Here is a 22,263-nt window from a genome sequence, read left to right on the forward strand (position 1 = left end):
TGCCCCCTTAGAATTGCCCCCCTGTGATTGCGCCAATGCCGCCACTGATTTCGTATATTTTTCGTAAATTGTACATCAAACACATCTTTTTATTCCTTCTGAATTTCGTTCATTCAGCCACTGTTGGTGTTTTAAAACTTGATGTTTACTATGATGTAAATAAAAATAATAATAATTCAATAAGTTTTGTGTGTAGCCGGCCCCCGTGGCGGAGTGGTTAGCACATCGCGCTACGACGCCAGGGGTCGCGGGTTCGAATATTTGCAAATTAGCCAAAAGTGGCACAAAAAGCGAAGTAAAATAAAGCAAATCAATCAATCAATCAATAAGTTTTGTGTTGCGAACATCATTTCAATTTTTCTTGGTGGAGGGAAAATTTGTTTCAAAAAGGGAAATTTTGTATCTAGTAAAGGTAGATTGAGCCGCCTGGTTATGGCAACACTGGTCACGCTTGTCGAGTTCCCCTTGCACATCGAGATCAGTGCTCGCTCGATCCGTTGGAAGCAGAAAAGTGTTTTCCTTTGTACTTGCGTTGCGTCGTTTTAGACCAGTCCCAGTGCGGCGAGAAGGGAAAACCAACTCAAAACACGAGTGTGTTAGTTTTATGCAGTGACTAGTGTTTGTTTGATTCTTTGTGCAGTGTTTAGCACTGAAAGAGTGTGCATTGTCGCGAGTCGACAGTCAGCTGTTTTGTCGAAATAAGGCAATCTTGAGATGGCCCAAGTTCTTTGGATTTCTCTAGCGTTTCTTCTGGCAGTTGCCGTCACGGAGGTGTGTATTAAATGCATGTGCCTGAGCTCAATCAATTGTTTATGTTAACAATTTCTGACAATTTTACAGCAGTTTAGCGAGGATAAAAGTACAGCTGTTCACCATATGTCACTCCAGTGGTGTAAACTCCCCCCCCCCCAAAAAAAAATCGCTGCCCTCCGTAATCGAGTGGTTAGCGTATCTCGTTACGAAGACTGGGGTCCTAGGTTCGAATTCTTTGAATCGTAATTGCAAATATACCAAGATTTCATCAAAAAGAAATGCCGCGAAAGGAAAATTGAATGCGCTAGAAGATTGAGAATATTTACTGTTTTTTAAACGCTTGTGTCCAGTGTCCAATTTTAGAGGTTCAAACGATTTCGAATCACATTTGTTTCGACATGTACCGTACGTACACAGCCTAAACTATTTTACGAAAATTAGTAGTTCTTATAGAAATATATTGTTATTATCATGGGCGTCCGGAAAGTGGGGCGGAGGGGGCGTGCCCCCCTGAAAAATGAAAATCAACCAAAAATTATATATTTCACACATATAATTTCATTTCAGTCACAATAATATATGTTCATTATTGCACGAACATGGTAAATTCAAATTTAAGCAATGTTTTTTGAGGGAACATACTATAATTGAGGAAAATGTGCGTTGTTTGCCCACCCCTGAAAAAAAATACCTTCCTTGCCCCTCCCTGGGAAAAAATCCTGCGGACGTCCATGGTTTCTATTGGTCTAAATATGAACAGATGCTATCATTAAGCTGTTAACATAACATCATAACTTTTGTGGGGTGGCAGATTTGAACTTGGGGCTAAACTTTGAGGGGGGTAGAATCCAAAAGTTATCTGTCCCATAAAAAAGCTGCCAGGACAATTTTACTAAATAACTTTTAAATTTGCGAAACCATAAAAAATACTCATTACCTTGCTTCTCAGGTCCGAAGAGGTTAACAAAATTACTTTGAAATTTTAATAAATTTGCAAATTTTGTGGATGCTAGTACTCCTCCTTTCCCCTGCCAAGTTATGCTTAACATCATGGGTTGATTGTGTATAACGTAATGATTGATTCCCGGACAGTTTCCAGAATTGTTGAATTGAATTATTTAATTTTTAGGTCTATTTTATGCACAGATAGGCTAATTGGGACTGGACACACAGTTTATAGTAGAATCCGAACCACCGTGTGCTTCCACCGGGTATCGAACCGAGGACCCCGTGATTACACTACGTTGGTCGTGAGACAATATTGGGGAGACGGGATGAGACAGAGAGAGTGAAAGGGCGTCTCGATTTGACTTTAATTTTTGTTATTTAGCGTCGCTTTTCTTCAACTTTTGACTCATCGATGAGGATGAGTGATGATATGATGAAAATGAAGAAGTACCCAGACAGGTTTTCGAACCCGGAACCTCTGTCAGCACACTGTGTTTAGTACTCTACTCCGCCACCGAGATCGGCATTTAGAGCTACTTCAAGTTTATAATTACTGCTGGGCATTTGGGGGGGGCACCAGTGGCGTGCCCAGGGGGGTTATAACCCTCTCTTTTGGTCCAGTATTTCTAAATTAAAAAGAAAGTGAAAGGCTGGAAAATATGGCGAAATGAGGACTGACTACTTAAAAAATGTACACATAACCCCTCCCTTTCGAAAATCCTGGGCACGCCACTGTAATATACAGATGCTTCAAGAGTAGTTACTTGACCCCCCCTTTTTTACTGGATTTTTCAAATATCACACTGGTTATTGTATTCAGTTTCTTCATGATGAATTGATATACACGGCGATGACTAGGGCTAGGATCTTCATGACTTAGCATATTTATTTTGGTAAGGGTGATGTGTTTCCTAAATATATAGAAATTCATATTATGAAGAAACTAATTAAATTAAGGCGCTTTTTAAGAGCATATTTTTGCATGATAGAGCATATTTTCATGGATTTTCGGTCATATTCAGTATATTTTCTTCTTTTCAAGAAATATACAGTCATTTTCGAAGTGGATTCGTTCTTACTCCAATGTTCACTCGAGGTTTTTTTTTTTACTGCAGCAAAATCTTTTTAATTTTTATTTGAAAATTTACAGAAAGTATTCATTGTCCATTGCAACTCACACGCCACAAAGTGAACTAAAAATAGCACGTATGTGAAAATATCTCGGCATTTAGATAATGATGTTTGAAACAGTACAGTTATAAGGTCATATTTTTCAAATTTTAGTGCATATTTTGTACAATTTTAGGTCATTGGAGCATATTTTATTTTACATATTTTGCTGATTTTTAGGTCATAAAAGTCCTAGCCCCAGTGATGACTAACAGTGTGTGCGGGTGTGTTTTGAAAATCAGCAACAGTCAATAGTTTAGAAATACGAATTCGACGTTTTGATGGAGCGATTATGAAGGTATATAGTATGGCTGAGTCATATACGTATTCTCAGTTTCACTCAGATCCGTTACTAAATCGTTTAACTGGATCCGCCACTGTTCCTCGGAATTACACTGATTCATGTCAATTCAATGAAAGGACAGGAAGAAGCACAAAGGACAGAAAGATTGGCGAGTAATGAATACAAATTGCATCATGTCACCCCACCCCACATGGAAAGGAAATGAAGGGGACAGGACGCGAATAGCATCAAGATTCACGATACATCGTGCCATGCCGGGTTTTCTAGCTAAAACAATTTTAGAACGAATTGTCAGTTCATTATAGGGGCGTGCCCACGAAAAGTATCAGAGTGGGTGGAGTTGAGAGGGTTATAATTAGGGAACGGAACTTTATGTGCTAAAAAACTCAGAAATATTTATTTTTTATGTGTCAAAAACGTTGAAAATATGTGATAAAAGCAGGAAAATATGTGACAGAAATAATAAAAAAAACATTTGGTAACAAAAACAAAATATTACATGCAAACACCTGAAATCTGTTTCTAAAGGCTTACCTCTTAGCGAGCAATTTTTTGGAAGAGTTGGAGTGAATCACCATAGTTTTCTTTCCAAATTCTCCATTGTAAATCTGTGACGATTATCTCTAAAAAGCATCTTATATTGTGAGAAAGCAAGGGTCCCGGGTTCGAATCCCGGTCGGGCTTGGTTGTTTGTGAATGTCCATTCATCATTTCATCACTCATCCCCATCTTCGCAAATTAGCCTAGAGGCACAAAACGCGAAGTAAAATAAACTAAATCAATCAATATTGTGAGAAAGATCGCTCCACGTCACAAAAACAATTCTTGCATATTTGAAGCACGAAATGTCACTAACGCTGAAGTTTTCCAAAGCTTCCTCTTCCTCTACTTTACCTTCCAAAACACGTGCAATTTAGCACAAAGTTTGAAAACCTTGTTTTTTCCCAAAAATGTCTGTACATTTAGACATTAGCACTTGTACGTTAGATCCAGTGAGTTCTTTCAGCCACGGAAGCTGCAAAAGTGTTCGCGGACGATTCAAGCTTTCGTATGGAATTAGAGAGAAAGGACAGGTTTGTTGAGATATATGCCATTAAGGATGGATCCTTCAACAGTTCTTGCAGAATGTCTATAGACTTCTATATGCGTCTTCTTTGTCGACATCATTTACAACAGATACAATTTTTTTAAAGTTCTGGGCATAATATACGAAAGAGGTTCGGAGAATAAACATTTTTCCTTCGAGGTAGCTGAAGTCAGTGAGTGATTTTATGCATTTAAAGTGAAAATTCGCAAAATATGTATTTACATACGGAAAACTGGAAAATATTTGTTTTTAGGTAAAATAAAATTTACTGTGTTGACATATAAGGATATGATCAGAATTTTGGCAAAAACGAGTGTCTCTATCTTATCGCAGAAAATAAAAACATTTATTTACCTAAAGTTACGTTCCCTAGTTATAATCGTCATGTAGAAAAAATGGGGGACAACTGCTCCCCACGCCCTCATAATCGCCGCCATTGACTATTATTATTATGTCAAAGAAATTTGGGATAGTATTGCTGCCGTAACCTTAAAATATTTAAAATTTATGCACCTTTCAGTTTACAGTACATCAAAGTTTCAATAACATAAGACCCTGGAGTAAATTTACATTTTCTGGTGTAAACTTTGATTTTCATATTTGACAGCATTTTATAAAAGTATTGAATAGTTCGTGTGCACAAACTTTATTGACAACGTTGCTTAGATCATGATCTAAACATTATTTAATTTTGCAAAACTGTTTAGGATTTTCAATATCCGAGCCTAAATACCCATGCATTGTCTATGATTTTTGACGTACATGACTATGGACGAGAAGTGGCTAAGGGTAAGTGCCAGAGGCGTCTCGTGAACGCATGCTGCGCATGCGTCAATTGTGGGAAAAAGGACAGCTTGCTCTGCAACGGCATTCATGAGCATTTCTACATTCTAATTTCTTCATATATGAGAAGTATTTATTTTACACGAGAGCGCTGAACTAAGCTTATATTACATTTCTTGGATCTGAAGTGAAAGAAAGTAATAATTCTTTTCCCACAATTGATGCATGTGTCACTTCAGATCCAAGAAATGCAATATATGCTTAGTTCAGCGCTATCGTGTAAAATAAATACTTCTCATATATGAAGAAATTAGAATGTAGAAATGCTCGTGAATGTCGTCGCAGAGCAAGCTGTCCTTTTTCCCCACAATTGACGCATGCGCAGCATGCACAGCATGAGTTCACGAGACGCCTCTGGTAAGTGCTCGTTTCCCCTATAGCTGAGTTGATTCTTACGAAAAGGTGTTATTGTTGGGCTTCTTTTGTTCACAAATTGTTACATCTATATAGTTCTACCGTGTGTACTACCTGCGGGAAGCCTCAAGGGGTGTCACTGTCACTGATCCACTATTTTGGAATTGTTGCCTACTTATTTTACCCTTCTTCCTTTCATTTGTAACTCCTCTTTTCTCGCATCGTACCTCTCTCTTCCTGCTTCCTCCCTTCTTTCCTTTCTTTTTAGTTGTTGTCTCTTGTTTATGTCTCGTTTTCTTCTTTACTCTCCTTCTCTCTCTCTCTCTCTCGTTGTCCCACTTCTGTATTTCTGTCCTCTCTCTTGCTCTGCGTGTCTTGTCTCTTTGTATTTTTCATATTCTTTATTTTCTTATGTTATTCATCTCTCCCCATTCCTCTCCCTCTGTCTCGCTTCTTTATTTATTTATTTTTTTTCCTCCTTGAATCACGTTTCCTTATTTTCTCTCTTTCTCGCGCTCTCTTGTGTCTTGCATCTTTATGTTTTAATTTCCTTTCTTTTGCTATTTTATTTAGCTTAACCTCTTTCTTTCCTTCTCTTCCTGTCTTTTCTTTTTCCTTTTACTCTTTCGCCATCTCTGTCTGGCTTAATTTTCTTTGTACTTTATTTCTAGCCTTTTCTTTTCTCCTCTACCGTGTCAGCTTTTTTTATTTTTCCTTATATCTCTCATTCTCTATGCTTCTGCCATGTTTCTTCCGTTTCTCTCAAAATGTTTCTTTCATCTTGATGACAAGTAAACGTGACGTCAATATTTAACACTTAAAAGTACAACTTTCCGATTTTGACCCTCCATAGAAACTTTTCTGCGATGCCCCTGAGAACTACTAATTCATGAGATATCAGTTGTCCACATTGCTTACTTTACCATAATTTACGTCACTGGACTGATTTTACTGTTACACTTACGAACAAAAGTATTTACGTTGTATCCAGCCACACGAATTTTCTCTGATCGCACAATTTCGGCCGACAAAAGCTCTCCCACACTAACGTATATCTGGTCCGTTAATTGAAAGTTGAAATGGAATGTCCATTTGTATTAGATTGCTTGACAGTCTGTCAACAAGATGACAAAACGGTAGGCAATCAGAAAGAAAATCTCCACTCCTGTAATATAATCCGCTCCAAACCGTGGATCAAAACGTCACTGATTGCGTCATCACCAGTCGAGTGTTCAGGCTCTCAGCACGACTGGAACGAAGGCGGATATAGAAGCTCTGACATGGTTCTGAAGGTATTGGCAAACTTCCAAGAGTGTTTCTGGAATTTCCAATTCAACGCTGAAAGGAAACCTCTTTTATTCGTACAAACGAAATTCCACCATGGAGTTCATAGTTCTTTATGGGATTTATCCTCTATCTCTTCAGCACTTAGCGTTTCGATTTTTACAATGATTATAATCGTAGAAATATCGTAAAGAGTTTCCTATTGTTTATAGGAGTTAGATAGGACAGTAGGACGCATATAACCCGAGCAGCTTTTTTTTTTGCAGATTATTTTTTTAGTTTGAGTCCCCATCCTTTTTTAACAATTTTAAATTGTGTCGATTGTGCCCACCACACTATACGTAGCTCTGGCATGTTTGTATCGTGCGAAATTTGAATCGTAACAATTGGAAATATACTCACATTTCATCAAAACAGTGAATACTTTGGAGGAACTAGGAGCTTGAGAATATTTACTGTTTCTGAAACGTTGTGTCCAATTTTAGGTGTTCTAATCATTTGCTACCTCATTTGTTTTAGTATCCCATGCACACACAACCCAAATTGTTTTTTTGAAAAATTTATACTTCGTATGGAAATATAATATTATTACACTAAATATGAACAGAATCAACAAATGTTATTATTAAGCTATTATTATGAACATCATGAGGTGACTGAGTATAGCTTGACGATTGATTCCCGGCTAGTGTCCAGTATGTTAATGTTGAATTGAATTATTTGAATTTTTGTTTTAACTCCATTTTATTCACAGATAGGCTAATCGGGACTAGACCTACAGTGGGATCTGAACCACTGTTCAATGTGCACTCACCGGTGGGCTCTCAATGTTGATCCATCATGGGACAATATTGGGGAAACGGCGAGAGAGAGAGAGAGGGAGAGAAAGAAAGAAAGAAAGGGCATCTCAATTTCATTTGATTTTGATTATTGTTATTTAGCGTCGCTTTTCATCCACTTTTGGCTAATCGCGATGATGGGGGAGAGTGATGATATGATGAAGGGACACTCACAATGAACACTCATGCCCAGGCTGATGTTCAAACCCGAATCCCCTGTCGTCGTACCACACTGTGCTAACCACTCCGCCATGGAGGACTTTACCTTGTTGTAATCAAAGGGCCTCATTTGATAGGCGGGGCACAGTTTCATTGGTTCAGGTTCCACTTTGATTGCCAGCGGTTCCACTCAATCGACACTTTTCTCCTAATTTTATCGCACATAATGATTCCCATACCCACAGTGTGTTTCACAGTGAATAACACAGGCTCTGAATCTCTCTTTGTCTGTCTCTATCTCTCACCCTTTTACACACACCACATAGGATGGTATTTGGAGCATGGGCGTCGTCGACCCCCCTAGAAATTTCCATCTACTTTTTTTCAATTTATGGCAATTTATAAACAAAGCACTTTACTTCACTTCATTTTGCATCATTGTTTAAAAATGGTCTTGAGATATCGAAATTGGTACGAAACTTTCATAGTTTGCAACACTGAAACTGCTAATTTGTAACTTTCATACGTTCCGTAGCTTCTTATACTACTGCGTTTGCTGCTGCTACTGCTACTAATATTAGAAGTAACTGTTACGTAACTTGGTTGTAACAAGTACTATATTATTCATGTAATACGTTTATTGGATGCTAAAATAAACTAAACTAAAACTGCTACTGGTACTACTGCTGCTGCTATAATTTAAAATACTGATAATGCAATAATTTTTAAAGTGAACCCCCCTTGACAAACTTCTGCATATGCCACTGGTCTGTGTCACAATATTTTTGAGGGGAGGGGGTGGCTTCGACATCTTCGATTCGACCCTCCCCCTAGGAAAATTTCTGGCGACGCCCATGATTTGGAGGGAGGATGAGGGGCAATTCCACCTCGGCTTACTGCATCCTCCTCTCTGGTTGTATTTTTACGGCCCCAGGGTCATGTGTTCGAATCCCGGCCTGATCATCGATGTTCTCTGCGAGTGTGTCTTCATCAATATCATCACTCATTCTCATCCTGCATGTTTTTTCCCCCAATAAGTGTGTAGTTAACTAAATTCAGCTATAAAGTATACATACGCGGCGATTGGGTTTTAAAACGAGGGGGCGAGGTGCCAAATCTGGAGGTTGGGGGAAGGACAGTTTACTTTCTATTGGTATATAAAGTTTAGCATAGTTCTGGGGCAAAAGTGACACTGTTTCTCCTTTAAATGCAGAAATACGTACGTGCAAAACTTATGAAAGCTGGTCACCCTACTGTTAACTTTAAAACGTGGCAGAAAACACCATTCTTATGTAATTGCCAGTACACGAACTACAAAGTATAAACTAAGACGTTGTTTACACAACCCTTCTTTATGGAACAGAACTTGTTACGAACCTTGGGAACCAGGAAGAGTATGGACTTCTTATCAGAGGTAACTGATCCTACGTTGTATTCTGTTTAAGAGGCTTGTTTATAAAGGCGTGTAGTATGGTTCATATACCACGCCATCCCAGGAGGTCTTGTGTGGTTCAGCTTATCTTTCCTTAAATTAAAAAGGAAGACATACCCTCTACATTCCCTCCCTTTTGGAAATTCTTGGGACACGCCACTGTTTGTACAATGTTACATTATGTCAGTTGCACAACTGGTGCATTGTTTCAAAGTATCCTGAGAGATGCTGAGAGAATGTTCTGTGTTTCAAACCGATGAAATACCAAAGAAATATTAATGTCAACAGTAAAGGATGAAAAATTAGAAAGAGTTAAATCGCGGTCTCGTCTCGGTAATCGGAAGTCCTTTTAAAAATCGAGACGTAGTTTACGAGACTCCCCCTCTTGCCCGAGACTTTGGATAATCACAATGATATTTTGAAAATCAAAACTGTTTTGCTGTGTCTGTTATTCAGACATACAGTATTTATAGATAGGCCGAATATCTTGTTTATCACAATTGAGGGGTCTAGTGAGAGAGGGAGCTATGCCACAAATCTTGAAAATTTTATTTTTTTCCATTTTCAGTCTTCTCCTACCATCTGTCATCTATCATGTGAACTACAACCATGTGGCATAGCTCCCGCTTGTTCTGCAGCAGATTTTCTGAGTTCTTGAATACGTCCTCATCAGCATTTTGAGTGAGAGAAGGAGCTATGCCACTTACTGATGGTGTCTGCAATAGGAGTGGCAGAGGTTGTGTTGCAGTAACCGGTGCAAGATTTAATATCAGCCCTGAAGTTAAAAGATCTCATGGCAATATTGCCTTATATTCCTCCAGTTCTTCATGGTGTTTACCAAAAACTAAAATCCACAGAAACAATGGACAGTGAAGATCCTCCAGAAGACATATGAAGTTGTCTTTATGTAGATCATATGTAACCCTGTGAACATGATTTACACTCATGCAAAAGTATTTAAGCCTTGTTCAAAGTATTTGATGTGCTAGATTGGTTTTTCCACATGGGTATACTACAACAATATACCACACATGTTCATAATAAATGGTATTTATATTGAAATTCATATTTTTCCTTTTGAATAATTTACCTAACAATATGTTCAGAAAAAAATTACCCTTTGTTATACAAATTATGACTCAAGGCAATGCTTTAGAAAACTCAATTTATTTCCATTTCTTGTCAAAGTGGCATAACTCCCTCTCTCACTAGACCCCTCAATTGTAAACAAGGTAGATTGATATAAATCAAGATTTAAAAAAAAAAAAATCACTGATTTGTTACTTTAAAAATTTATAGAATAATGTACATAAAGATTTTGTAGATATCAGAATCACCTTTGGTGAAAGTACATTGATCTCGAAATCATCTAATGGTGTTTATTAGACTCTGAGAAAGGAAACAAATTATAGCTATGTACTGATTGGGTGAAGCTCATATGAAAGGAAATGTAATACGTAAACTGCAAACACACTTAAATTTCTCTTGATTTAAAATTCAATAAATTTTTTATAGGCAAAATTAGCAAACATATTGGGTACAATAATTCAAGATACTAATCATGTTAAACCTTAAATAGTGTCATTATCATTAGACTGTAATTATACATGGCAGCTGATATTTTGCAAACTATAGTTAAAAAAATTACCAAAATTCAGCTGCAAAGACTATAAAAATATTTTAAGTTACAATTGTAGAGTATGTGTTATTTTCAATGGAAGAAAAGTTACTGAAATTATTAGTTTCATTAACACACTCAATAAACATTTCCTTAGTAGGTTCATATATACAGTATCAGAAACAGAAAAAGATATGTTTACCAGAAAAAGTCTTTCTACAAAAGACATATGTCTATGTGCATGGTGCCATACAAGGAATTTTAAGCGTGTTTTTTTAAAATAAAAATAATACATTTAAATAAAAAAATCCGATTTAATTTAAAAATATCAAAAATGATTCTTTAAATAAAAATCATGATTTTTATCCACCCTGATTGCAAATCACCTTTAATTCATCAGTTATGTGCCTGCACTTCGGAGTTGCAGCAATGTATTTGAGGGGGGGGGGCTGAAAGGGGAATATCCCTTCCTGGTTACGTAATTTATGTAACAGTAGTGCTTGAAGAGCAGTTATTGGAAGTTCTGCGACTAGAAATTATTCAAACACCACCATATATGTATATAGGGTTTCCAGTAGGATGATATGGGTGGTTACACACTTTTGAATCGCCCTGTATTTTATTGTTCTCGGGGGAACATTTTACTTTTATCGGGGAAACGTTTACCATTGGGGACGTTCTGCACTGTGACTGGCAGAAGAATTTTAAGAGACAGGAGGAGAAGAACAAGGTAAAAAACAGGGGAGAGAGTGAAGGAGAGAACGGGAGAGAAAAGACAAACAAACGCAATAATTAACAAGAGAGGGAAGCAAGAAGAAACTTTTTTGATTGATTTGGGTCCCCCCAACCAAAGTCCCAGACAGGATTATACTGGTTGTAAATCCAAGCTCGTTAGTCTGCAAAATGTCCAGGAAGAGGGGGGTGACATTTCGGTGTCTTCAGAAAGAGTCACTTCTGACACGGCGCAGGAAGAAACAGATTGTAAAGCATTAATAATAAGCCGAAGTCTAGAAATAGACAGGGGAACAGAAATGACGGAAAAATGAAAAGGAGTACAAATAAAAGAAGTAGTTGAAAAGTAAGTGAGCTTTCGTTCCAGAATTCCAGGAGAGGAATGGGTCAAGTCACTCGATAGGCGTGGCCTGGGAGACATTCATAGTAAATTGTCGTTTAAATCGTATAATAAACTCAATCTAAGGCATACATAGGTAGTTGGTGGATAGAAAAGGTTCAACTTGTCTGTGTTCATTCTCAACTATCCCCACCTGGTACTACATCACTGCATGGTTCTCATGCAGGTGCCCTGTGTTTGAATCACGTCCATGACTCAGCACCTAAAGTGTTCAGTTCCTTTGGAATTGTCCATTGTGTAGTGCACAGTCACACAGCAATTATCCGTGGAATGGCAAAAGCAGTAAACGACCTCGCTGCAGGAAATGGGGGAAGACGAAGCATTCAAGGATTTCCAAACAGACAGTGACTTCCCAAAGTCAACAATGCTTTTCGCGGGGGAGGGAAACTGGCCGTGCTTGTTAATTTCCAACGCAAAAAGAAGCTTAATATCTCCCTTAGTCAACAACAGCTTGATTTTTAGACGAGTAAAGCTCCCGGGGAAACAGCGGGAGTCCTTTGTCAACACAAGAAGCTTTGGCGGCCATATTTATTCAAGTTATTCTACCCACGCGGAAAGATGAATTATGTACTTACGCATGCGCTCTACGTTGTAATGTACAAAGTACACAGTTCGTGCAATAATGGAGCTGTTGTTGGGGTTTCGTAGAATTTGGATGCAGTGAGAGATGACAAAGTGGCTCAACTAGCCTGTTTTCATATGCGCTGACTTTGGAGGAACAGGCACACCCTGTCTCTCGAAAATATCTTCAGGGGCCTGAGTACCTATGTTACCTCAACAATATCCAAACTCACACATTGTTTTATTTAATGTGGGAGAAATTATATCGCAACAACGCTATACAGACCAGTGTACGCGCAAATAATAACTGCATTAGTATTAATTGTCAAAATATTTTTCCATCCCGAGAATAGCCGATCTTCTGAGGGGAACATAGCCCCTATGTCCCTTCTTTGGCGTCGCCGAGGTGTTTAGATAATCGCACAAGAAACTAGTAAACAAATCGGATTTTTTCCCCAGATAACTGACAGTTATAATTACTTGTATATATTAACAGCACAATTTTTGGAAAAATCACATTGAAAAACCTACATGCATGATGCATGTGACTATATACATATATACATACTCCACATCCACAGTATATAAAAATGTTCGTGTAAAATGTCAATCGCGTTCGCCCCGCAGTTTCGAGCATCACGCTCGTGGCAGAAAACTTATTCTAGAATGGGGAAGTTTTGTCTCTTCTCCAGTTCTTGAAGAGTTGTAATTTCTCTTGACATTTTTGAATGTACAAAGTTACAGAAAAAATATTAAATAGCTTCACAAACTACTTCTATTCTGCAAAATTAAGCAGTCTTGCCCATCACGGCCACATCAATATACCAACTACAAACAATGTCAGCACATGAAAATATGATTTATAAAAATCAAATTGTTAAGTGTTCATTATGGATTAAATCACAGAATGGAAAAAATGTAAGAAATAAGAAAAAAAAAATGTCCAACTTCCATTTAGCGTGTATTCTAGTCACCTGACGTGCACTAAATATAAACCTTTTTTTTCTTTTTAGTTTTGTTGTTGTTTTGGCTTAGTCTTTGTAATGAAGGAATCTCCTTGAGGATTTTAACTTAGGAAAAGTTTTGAAATGTTCAATTCTCAAAGTTTCAAAATAGCATCGTGTACCTGTTTGGCCATGAACTATTTAAATGTACTAATAGGAATAAAACAAGTAACAGAAAGCCTTTTGGAATTCTATAGCAGACATTTTCCATACACGCAGTTCTATGTTGCATAACTCATATGGATAAAGGACTCGCTTGCATTAACACACAATTTTCTCCTCTTTTTTTTTTACGGCAGCCATTGTAATTTGCATGACAGTGGGTAGCAGTTGCGACACATGGAGCTTTCTTCATGTGTTGACATGTCTGAACACACTTAACTTTACACATGCTTAAGGTTTGCAGTATAACTCAGCTGCCAGTTAACTCTTAAAAACTTCCAATAACTGCAAGATAACAAAGACTGATGTAATGTTTCTATCCAGTAGCATGCACAGACATTTCCTAAAGGTGGATATAACTGCAAGGAAAGGTCTATTTTTAAGTATTTAGTGTGACATAGTTTACCATTTTCCCCACGTTATTCTGGAGCAGGGGTTGTTGTAACTCCCAAACATCTTCCCCTTGCCACACTATCATTTTAATTTTATTCTTTGTGAAAAACAAGAAATTTCAAGTGCGTCAAGGCCAAGGCGGTTTGTTTGAACTCTTTCCCTTGGAATAAGAAGAATTGGCTACTTGTTTTTCTATGATTTCCTTCCTTTTTTGCTCATTTCCTTCATTATTATATTTCCCTTTGTCCACTTCTTCAATTTATTTTATCTTTCTTTCTTTCCCTCCTGTTTCTATGTCTCGTCTCGCTTCTACATTTGTTTATTATATCTCTCTGTGTGTCTCTTTTGCTTTTCTACGTCTCCCCCCTCCCTTTATGTTTTGTCTAGCTTCATTTCTCTATCTCTCTTTTCCTTGCATTTCTCTTCTCTTTTTCTCTTTGCGTATCGTGCTTTTTCTATGTTATTTTTCTTTCTCTCTCTCGCTTATTTATTTATATCTCTCGTTTCGCTCTACATTTTTCTCGGACTCTTACTCTCTCCCTTGTATTTTTCTTCTCATTTTATCTTTGTCTCTCTCTCTCTCGCTTCTTTTATTTATCTCTCCCCTTTCGCCCTACATTTCTTTATAATTATCTCTGTTCCTTTTCTACCTCTCCCTCCCTCTATGCTTTGTATCTCTTCATTTATCTTCTCTCTTTATGTATGTAGCTTCTTGGATTGTCTTTCTTTCTCGCATTATGGTACTGGATGTGCTATTCTATTCCTATGTGTTAAAAACGAAGCCTAGTTCCTTCATTTGTTTCAATTGTTTCCTTCTTTTTATTACCTATAAACAATATGTTGTGCTGTGTTGAATTTTCTTTGCCATTCTCTTTTATTTCTACATTTTCTTTAATCTTTCGCTGTTTACGTACTCTTTCCCATTTCCCGTCTCTTGGCGACTTATTCATTTTTATTTTGGAACTGTCATTCTGCTCTGAACAGTTTTGGTTTCTCCAATATTGAACTTTTTCGTTGCAATCTCTCATATTTTCTCTGTACTATGTTTCCCTCTTTTCCCCTCTAATATACACCCACAAGACACATATCTAAAAATGCATTTCAGGAGAAATCTTAACATGTCTCATAATAATATCTAAGAGTATATTTATATATAACTAAGAGTTTTCCACATAATGATAATTATTACACGAATAGGTAAAAAGGCAGTATAAAATAGAGATGTAACAGAATAAATTAATTATCATTTAATATCTGTCTTATTTGTATAAAGTATATACTAAAATTTCAATAAAACAACTTTTAACCAAGGAAAATTAGTTAAAGAAACACATGCATGCAAAATTTATAGCATAAGATCGTTAGTTCCTGATGATGAAAGTGAAGTCATGGATTATTATCTTCATGCATAATATGATTATCTAATAACGGTAATATATTGTTATTATGCATTAATTTTCGTGGACAACTCTCAATGCAGAAGTGATGCACAACCAAGCATAACTTTGTGGTTTTCTAGACACGCTGAACTATCTGCAAATACGACACTGACTCCCGCGTTCTTAGTTGTACTTTCCAACAACATGTATGATGAAGGAAAACAGTAAGGTTTAATGTACGCGTGCGGACATGCATTTCGCCAGTAGCGATGAGAGTAGTAGGTAAAGGAGGTCATTGCGTAAGCTAACGAGAGAAACAACCTTGCTGCTACCATGCTTTGTTGTTTTGTTTTCTCTTGTTTTGCTACCGACTGGAAAATAAGAAACATAACAACCGAAGCATGACACGAAAACTAGTTGTTCTCAAAAAGTTTCTATTTCCAGTAAGTGTCTATAAATACTACCGTAATTTCGTTCTGTTCATGACCAGGACTAGGAAGCTGATATAAAGACTGTGTTAAATTAAACTGTAGCCCTTTTTTTTACTTAGTTAGAAGTATAAAACTACCAAAGAGACATTACAACAATTGTTTTAATTTTGCACGTTCTCGCCAGTTGTAGCTTATTGGTCATTTTCCTAGTATTTTTTCAGTATCTTATGAGATTTTTATAATTTCTTGATGTTTTTGAATTGCGTTTTGATATTTGAAGGGGCAGATAAGTCAGTTTTCTGTCATAAGCGTAGTAGTGGAGTCATTTCCTGCAATGTGGATGCTGTGCTGTAATTTACAACATGTTTTCTTACGTTTCATACATTTTATCCTTCCATTCATCAAATCATGCTTTTGTACCTTTTCATTTACATGTCCAGTAACGTTTTGCAATTATAAGTTCATTTTTCTGGAGTTTGACGAGCGTTGTCTTAACCGCCCCCTCAGACCCTTCATTTTAGAATCATGTACAGCTGCTGCCTCAAAGAAATCCAAAACACATTTCCACCTCACTCAAGGATTATGTGAATTCAATTGAAATTGTACCAATATCTACAGCTGAATGTGAACGCGGGTTCAGTGCCATGAATCTAACCTTTACTGACCAGAGTGAGGTTAAATATTTGCTTGGATCATAGAATGTGCATCGTCGTAAATAAATTTCGGTGATGTCCCGTTGTTGGCGTTTCATTTTCACTTGATATGAGCTCCAATTATTATTTTAAACCTTCATTTTAAAAGTTATTGAAACACAAAAAATGATTATCAGGGGTCATTTTAAGTTTTTTCCTACTTCATTACTGCCTTCATTTGATTTTTTTATTTTCTATAAATTTCGGGGGGGCTGTAGCCCTTTCAGCCACCCTTTGCGTACGCCAATGTGGCTGCGAGTCTAGACGCCAGAGCCTCGTCGGCCTGCAAAATGCCGCCCAGGGTGTACTACGTGGAAGGGAGGATAACATTTTGGAATCCTCAGGAAGGGCCACCCCATTACACCCCGTTAGTTAATTAATTAACCAGATCAAGTAAAATACATTCAGATTTTATGTGCTCTAGGTGTTTCAATGCCCTTAAGACATGTAAGGTGTTAGATTTTATGTGCTCTAGGTGTTTCAATGCCCTCAAGACATGTAAGGTGTTAGATTTTATGTGCTCTAGGTGTTTCAATGCCCTCAAGACATGTAAGGTGTTAGATTTTATGTTCTCTAGGTGTTTCAATGCCCTCAAGACATGTAAGGTGTTAGATTTTATGTTCTCTAGGTGTTTCAATGCCCTCAAGACATGTAAGGTGTTAGATTTTATGTGCTCTAGGTGTTTCAATGCCCTTAAGACATGTAAGGTGTTAGATTTTATGTGCTCTAGGTGTTTCAATGCCCTTAAGACATGTAAGGTGTTAGATTTTATGTTCTCTAGGTGTTTCAATGCCCTCAAGACATGTAAGGTGTTAGATTTTATGTGCTCTAGGTGTTTCAATGCCCTTAAGACATGTAAGGTGTTAGATTTTATGTGCTCTAGGTGTTTCAATGCCCTTAAGACATGTAAGGTGTTAGATTTTATGTGCTCTAGGTGTTTCAATGCCCTTAAGACATGTAAGGTGTTAGATTTTATGTGCTCTAGGTGTTTCAATGCCCTTAAGACATGTAAGGTGTTAGATTTTATGTTCTCTAGGTGTTTCAATGCCCTCAAGACATGTAAGGTGTTAGATTTTATGTGCTCTAGGTGTTTCAATGCCCTTAAGACATGTAAGGTGTTAGATTTTATGTGCTCTAGGTGTTTCAATGCCCTCAAGACATGTAAGGTGTTAGATTTTATGTGCTCTAGGTGTTTCAATGCCCTCAAGACATGTAAGGTGTTAGATTTTATGTGCTCTAGGTGTTTCAATGCCCTTAAGACATGTAAGGTGTTAGATTTTATGTGCTCTAGGTGTTTCAATGCCCTTAAGACATGTAAGGTGTTAGATTTTATGTTCTCTAGGTGTTTCAATGCCCTCAAGACATGTAAGGTGTTAGATTTTATGTGCTCTAGGTGTTTCAATGTCCTTAAGACATGAAAGGTGTTTCAATTCAAGAAGGCACTCTCTCGACCTGCTAATAAGTTCATATTTGTAATATTTTGCCTGATACCCTAAGTGAAAACTACCAGCTTCTCCCCCCCCCCACCCACACACCCATACATATAAATAGACGCACTGTGGCATGGCATGTCTTCATCTCGCTGTCTTGTGTGTTCGCTGGACAAGAACGAACCAGACCGGTTGCTACGTTGGAGCAAGGGGTCCTTGAGGATGATGGTAACATTCCTTACGTCACGGCCTTGAGTTTTTCTTCTTTGTTCATTCTCTGGCATGAGAGGGAGGTGGACTGCTGCTCATGTAATAACCGGGGAAGTCGCAAAGCTCCCTTTATGATGTTACGTATGGGATTTTTATCACTTCCATGCATTCATGCGATGGCGGGACTCTTATGCTGCTCAGCCGGCCCCTGTGGCGGAGTGGTTAGCACATCGCGCTACGACGCTAGGGGTCCCGGGTTCGAATCCTGGCCTGGGCATGGGTATTTGTGAGTGTCCATTCATCAATTTCATGACATCATCACTCCTCCCCATCTTCGCAAATTAGCCAAAAGTGGCACAAAAAGCGAAGTAAAATAAAGCAAATCAAATAATATTAGTATAAGATCATAACCATAAATTTCGAATTATTATTATTATTAGTCTATTATTATATCCTTGCGGAGACTCTACTATTGGATCCATCACAAGTGTACTTTCATCAATTTCATCATATGAGCACTCATCCTCATCATCGCGATTAGCTACAAGTGGAAAAAGCTACGTAAATTACCTAATTCAATCTGTCGATCCACCACATGACTGATTTGATTATCCAGCGCAAATATATGTATATATAAAGGTAAAGTGCTCCCCTGTGCTATGCACCACGCCATGAAGGCGTATATGGGGTGTGGGGTTGTTAGGGCACCACACTTTCTTGCTCACCGCCGAAGGTGGGCGTGATGTGATCAGCACCACTCCCCTGGCCGCCTTTACCCCCTAGAGTTTCCTCTAGGTACCCACTTTATACGACGCTGGGTGGGCGCCGGAGCCGCTTGAACAGGTGGGGAAAAAAACCGTTTCTCCCCCGCCAGGGATCGAACCCGGGTCTCTTGCATGGTAGTCAGATGCCCTAACGACCTACTTCCCTAATAAATATATATATATATATATATATATATATATATATATATATATATATATTACATTTTACACAGCTAGTGTGCTGAAATGCATAGTTATTCTATTTTGTTATTAACTTTTACGCGCCTCGTTCAAGAAAAAGCTTCAAAGGTTAGGGAGTAATGTTAATTTTGGGAATTTTCAAAACAGTGGAAAATTTTATTCCTTGGATTAAGTGGTAGAATTCTGTACTTCCGTTATTCTGTTTGAATACTAACTGAACTTAATTTTTGTTATTAGCTACAAAAATAATATGATTTCTGTTCCCTTTTGAACTTGAAATAAACGATACCAATTTCCGGGGGGAGGGATGTGTCGACGGATTTGTTCGACCCCCCCTCTCAGTACTGCCATTCAAAGCCATGTGATCCCAATGTTAACCTTGCCTTCCAATTAGTTCGGCGGAAATGAACAACCCTCGATTACACAACAAATTCTAAAAAAAAGGTATATTTTCATTACTTAATTTTAGTACTTGCTAAGTCTGGGGAGGGGGGGGGGTCAGAACCCCCTCCTAAATACGTCCTTGATCATCGTGAATAAATCCAGACACTCCTTGTTTACAAGTCGCCAGTCTTAATCATCACGCTATTGTGGTAGTCAATATATATATATACAGGGAGGTTATTTCAGTCGTTCACCGCGACAGCGCCGGCCGCTTAGCGGTACCTTCATGCAACAAGTCCCGGCAAATTACGTTACAGGAAGTCCGTAACAAAAACAGCTTGTTTTGTAATGTTTCCACTTTTCACAATTACAGTTACAATTACAATTGAAATAAGCACGTACCTTATCGCAAGGATGCTAGAAAAGGTGTCCTCGCAAATACAAATATTTCTGGCACCTTATTTCTGACATCTAATCTTAGATTAGACATCTCTACTTTATCCTCAGTTGTCTCGACAGCGCCGGCAGCTTATCGGGGGTCGGGGGAATTGTCAGCCGCGAGATGGCGCTTCATACTGAACGAACGGGACACATGTCGCCAGTGATGCCAACCGTAGGGACATGTCCCTACGCATAGGGACTTTTCACTATATTTTGCCCGCGTAGGGACAGATTTTACCAAATAAGGGAAAACGTAGGAACTTTTTTCAATCTTGGAAAATAACATTTTATTGTGCAAAGGTGCAAAGCTTACTCGTCAGTCAGTTGCACTTTCTTCGTGCTCGCTTTGGAATGAATGGATTCGTTTATCTGGATACTTTAGCGAGGAGGAGAAATAAGAACTAACCAACAAATCTCCATCAGAATTTTGAAACATGTTATCGGTTACCAAGAACTTTCAAGGCAAGTTCTTTTTTGAAAACTTTTCCACTCTCGCGAAAATAGTGCTAACATTGCCACATTCTAACGCGGAAACGTAAAGAATATTTTCAATGTTAGGTGATACAAAAACAAAAAAGAGAAATAGAATGGGACCAGAATTGTTAAAGACTGCAGGAAATACAGCATCACCAACCAATATCTATCTCTTCACATCAGCAGCAGTATGTATGACTTCAAATAACATAATCAACAGTAAATAACTCAACGTTATTCATTAGGAGTGTGCGGATCCCGAAAAATCGGGACCGAGATCGGGAAAAAATTTCCCGATGACTTCCCGACTTTTCGGGATCCCGAGCAGTCGGGAAATACCGAATGGTCACTTTAAAAAGTCGTTAATTCTAGACGTTTTCTGCATTGTAAGTTTCTGGAACTTATCGGAAATTTTAAGTTTTTATTCTACAAATTCAAAAACAAACACTTAAAGTGAAAATGACGTGTAGAATTCGAGATTTCCAGTGCTACGGAAATTTCCCGTCCCGAAAATTTCCCGACTTGGTCGGGAAATTGCAAATTTTCCCGTCCCGATCTCGTCCGGACCCAAAATATTCTGTCCCTCACACCCCTATTATTCATTAAGGCTAGAATTTACAATACCGGACCATTCTGTAATTTCTATGCTACGTCTTATACTCACGAAATAATTAGTCGTGATGATTTATCTCAAGTTAACATGTTGGGGTGAGGTGAAAAAATTGTTCATTAAAGTGTAGAAGTTGTAAAATAAGCTTTTCAATTCTCGGAATGATTCTCCGTATACAAGTATGGTAGCCATATTTGTTGATATGAACAAATGACGTTCGTAATTAGTTACGCTGTCTACAGCGTTGCCACACTGTCGATTTCATACTTGGAGAGCATGGATCGTGTAAGAATGGCGGAAGAGAATAGTAAAAAAGTTGTTAATGTTGTATAGATTTTTAGGTGGAGTGTGCAGGAGGATTGCCGTGGGCTAATTAATAAACTTATGGATTTCGGTATATTGCCCAAAGAAGGTGCTTGCTTATATGTGACAATCACGATGTAGAAGAACATGTGGAATGTGGACTGATTTTATTACAGGTAAGTTTGGCAACAGTGTATCGATCGTAAAATTGCAGGATACTAAAATGGCGTCTTCGATGATGAACGTTTGCCGTTAAAGTGCTACGAAAATAAGATTTTTGTTAAGTAAGGCAAACATAATTAAAATTTGGGGTCGAAATCCATGCACCCACAAATCATTGACGGATAGCCCCACGAACCATTCACGGTAAGGTTAGGTTAGGATAGGCAAACATAGTTAAAATTTGGGGTCGTAGTAATATCAGGAATGTATATTTCGTTTTTTAAGTATTGGAAACACAAAATCGTCCGGTAAATAATGAGCAATCGTGCCGATCGCGAACCACTCAATTTCACATATTTTGCAATTTCTACACGTGACCCCAAATTTTACCTTCAAATTCGTGATTTGGAGGCCTCAATTAGTGATTATGAGAAATATTACAAAAAAAGGGGAGGGGTCCTGTATTGTAAATTCGCTCCTTCATTAATTGTGGAAGCACCGAGCAGAAAGATTTGGTAAGTAAATGTGTACATTTTATCTTCTGTTTTGCACGCTCATGAGGTGTTGTTTTTTAAAGTCGCTTTACTTGGCGTAGGTGCATTTGGCAAGTTGTAGGGAGATTTTGACTACGTCTGTAGGGACATTGCCGGAAAATGGTTAGCAACACTGGCGGCTACCAGACGTAGTGAGTCTGCGCTATGTTCACTTTTGTCTGAGTTTATCAGCACGCGTGTTGTTT

At 38.0% G+C, this 22,263-nt stretch overlaps 1 protein-coding gene across 1 annotated transcript in view; it reads left to right on the forward strand.

Moving 5' to 3' along the window:
* The first annotated feature begins 454 nt into the window (after positions 1–454).
* Positions 455–22,263, forward strand: part of LOC145978585 (follistatin-related protein 1-like) — a 99,533-nt gene continuing 77,724 nt past the window's right edge. Inside the window, exon 1 of the mRNA XM_083111290.1 lies at positions 455–771. Within this exon, the coding sequence (XP_082967416.1) occupies positions 715–771 (57 nt within the window). The 5' untranslated portion in view covers positions 455–714. The remainder of the gene's footprint in view (positions 772–22,263) is intronic.

Source organism: Lepisma saccharinum, chromosome 25 (assembly GCF_977018435.1).
Source record: "Lepisma saccharinum chromosome 25, izLepSacc3.1, whole genome shotgun sequence".
In the NCBI taxonomy this organism is placed as follows: Eukaryota; Metazoa; Arthropoda; class Insecta; order Zygentoma; family Lepismatidae; genus Lepisma; species Lepisma saccharinum.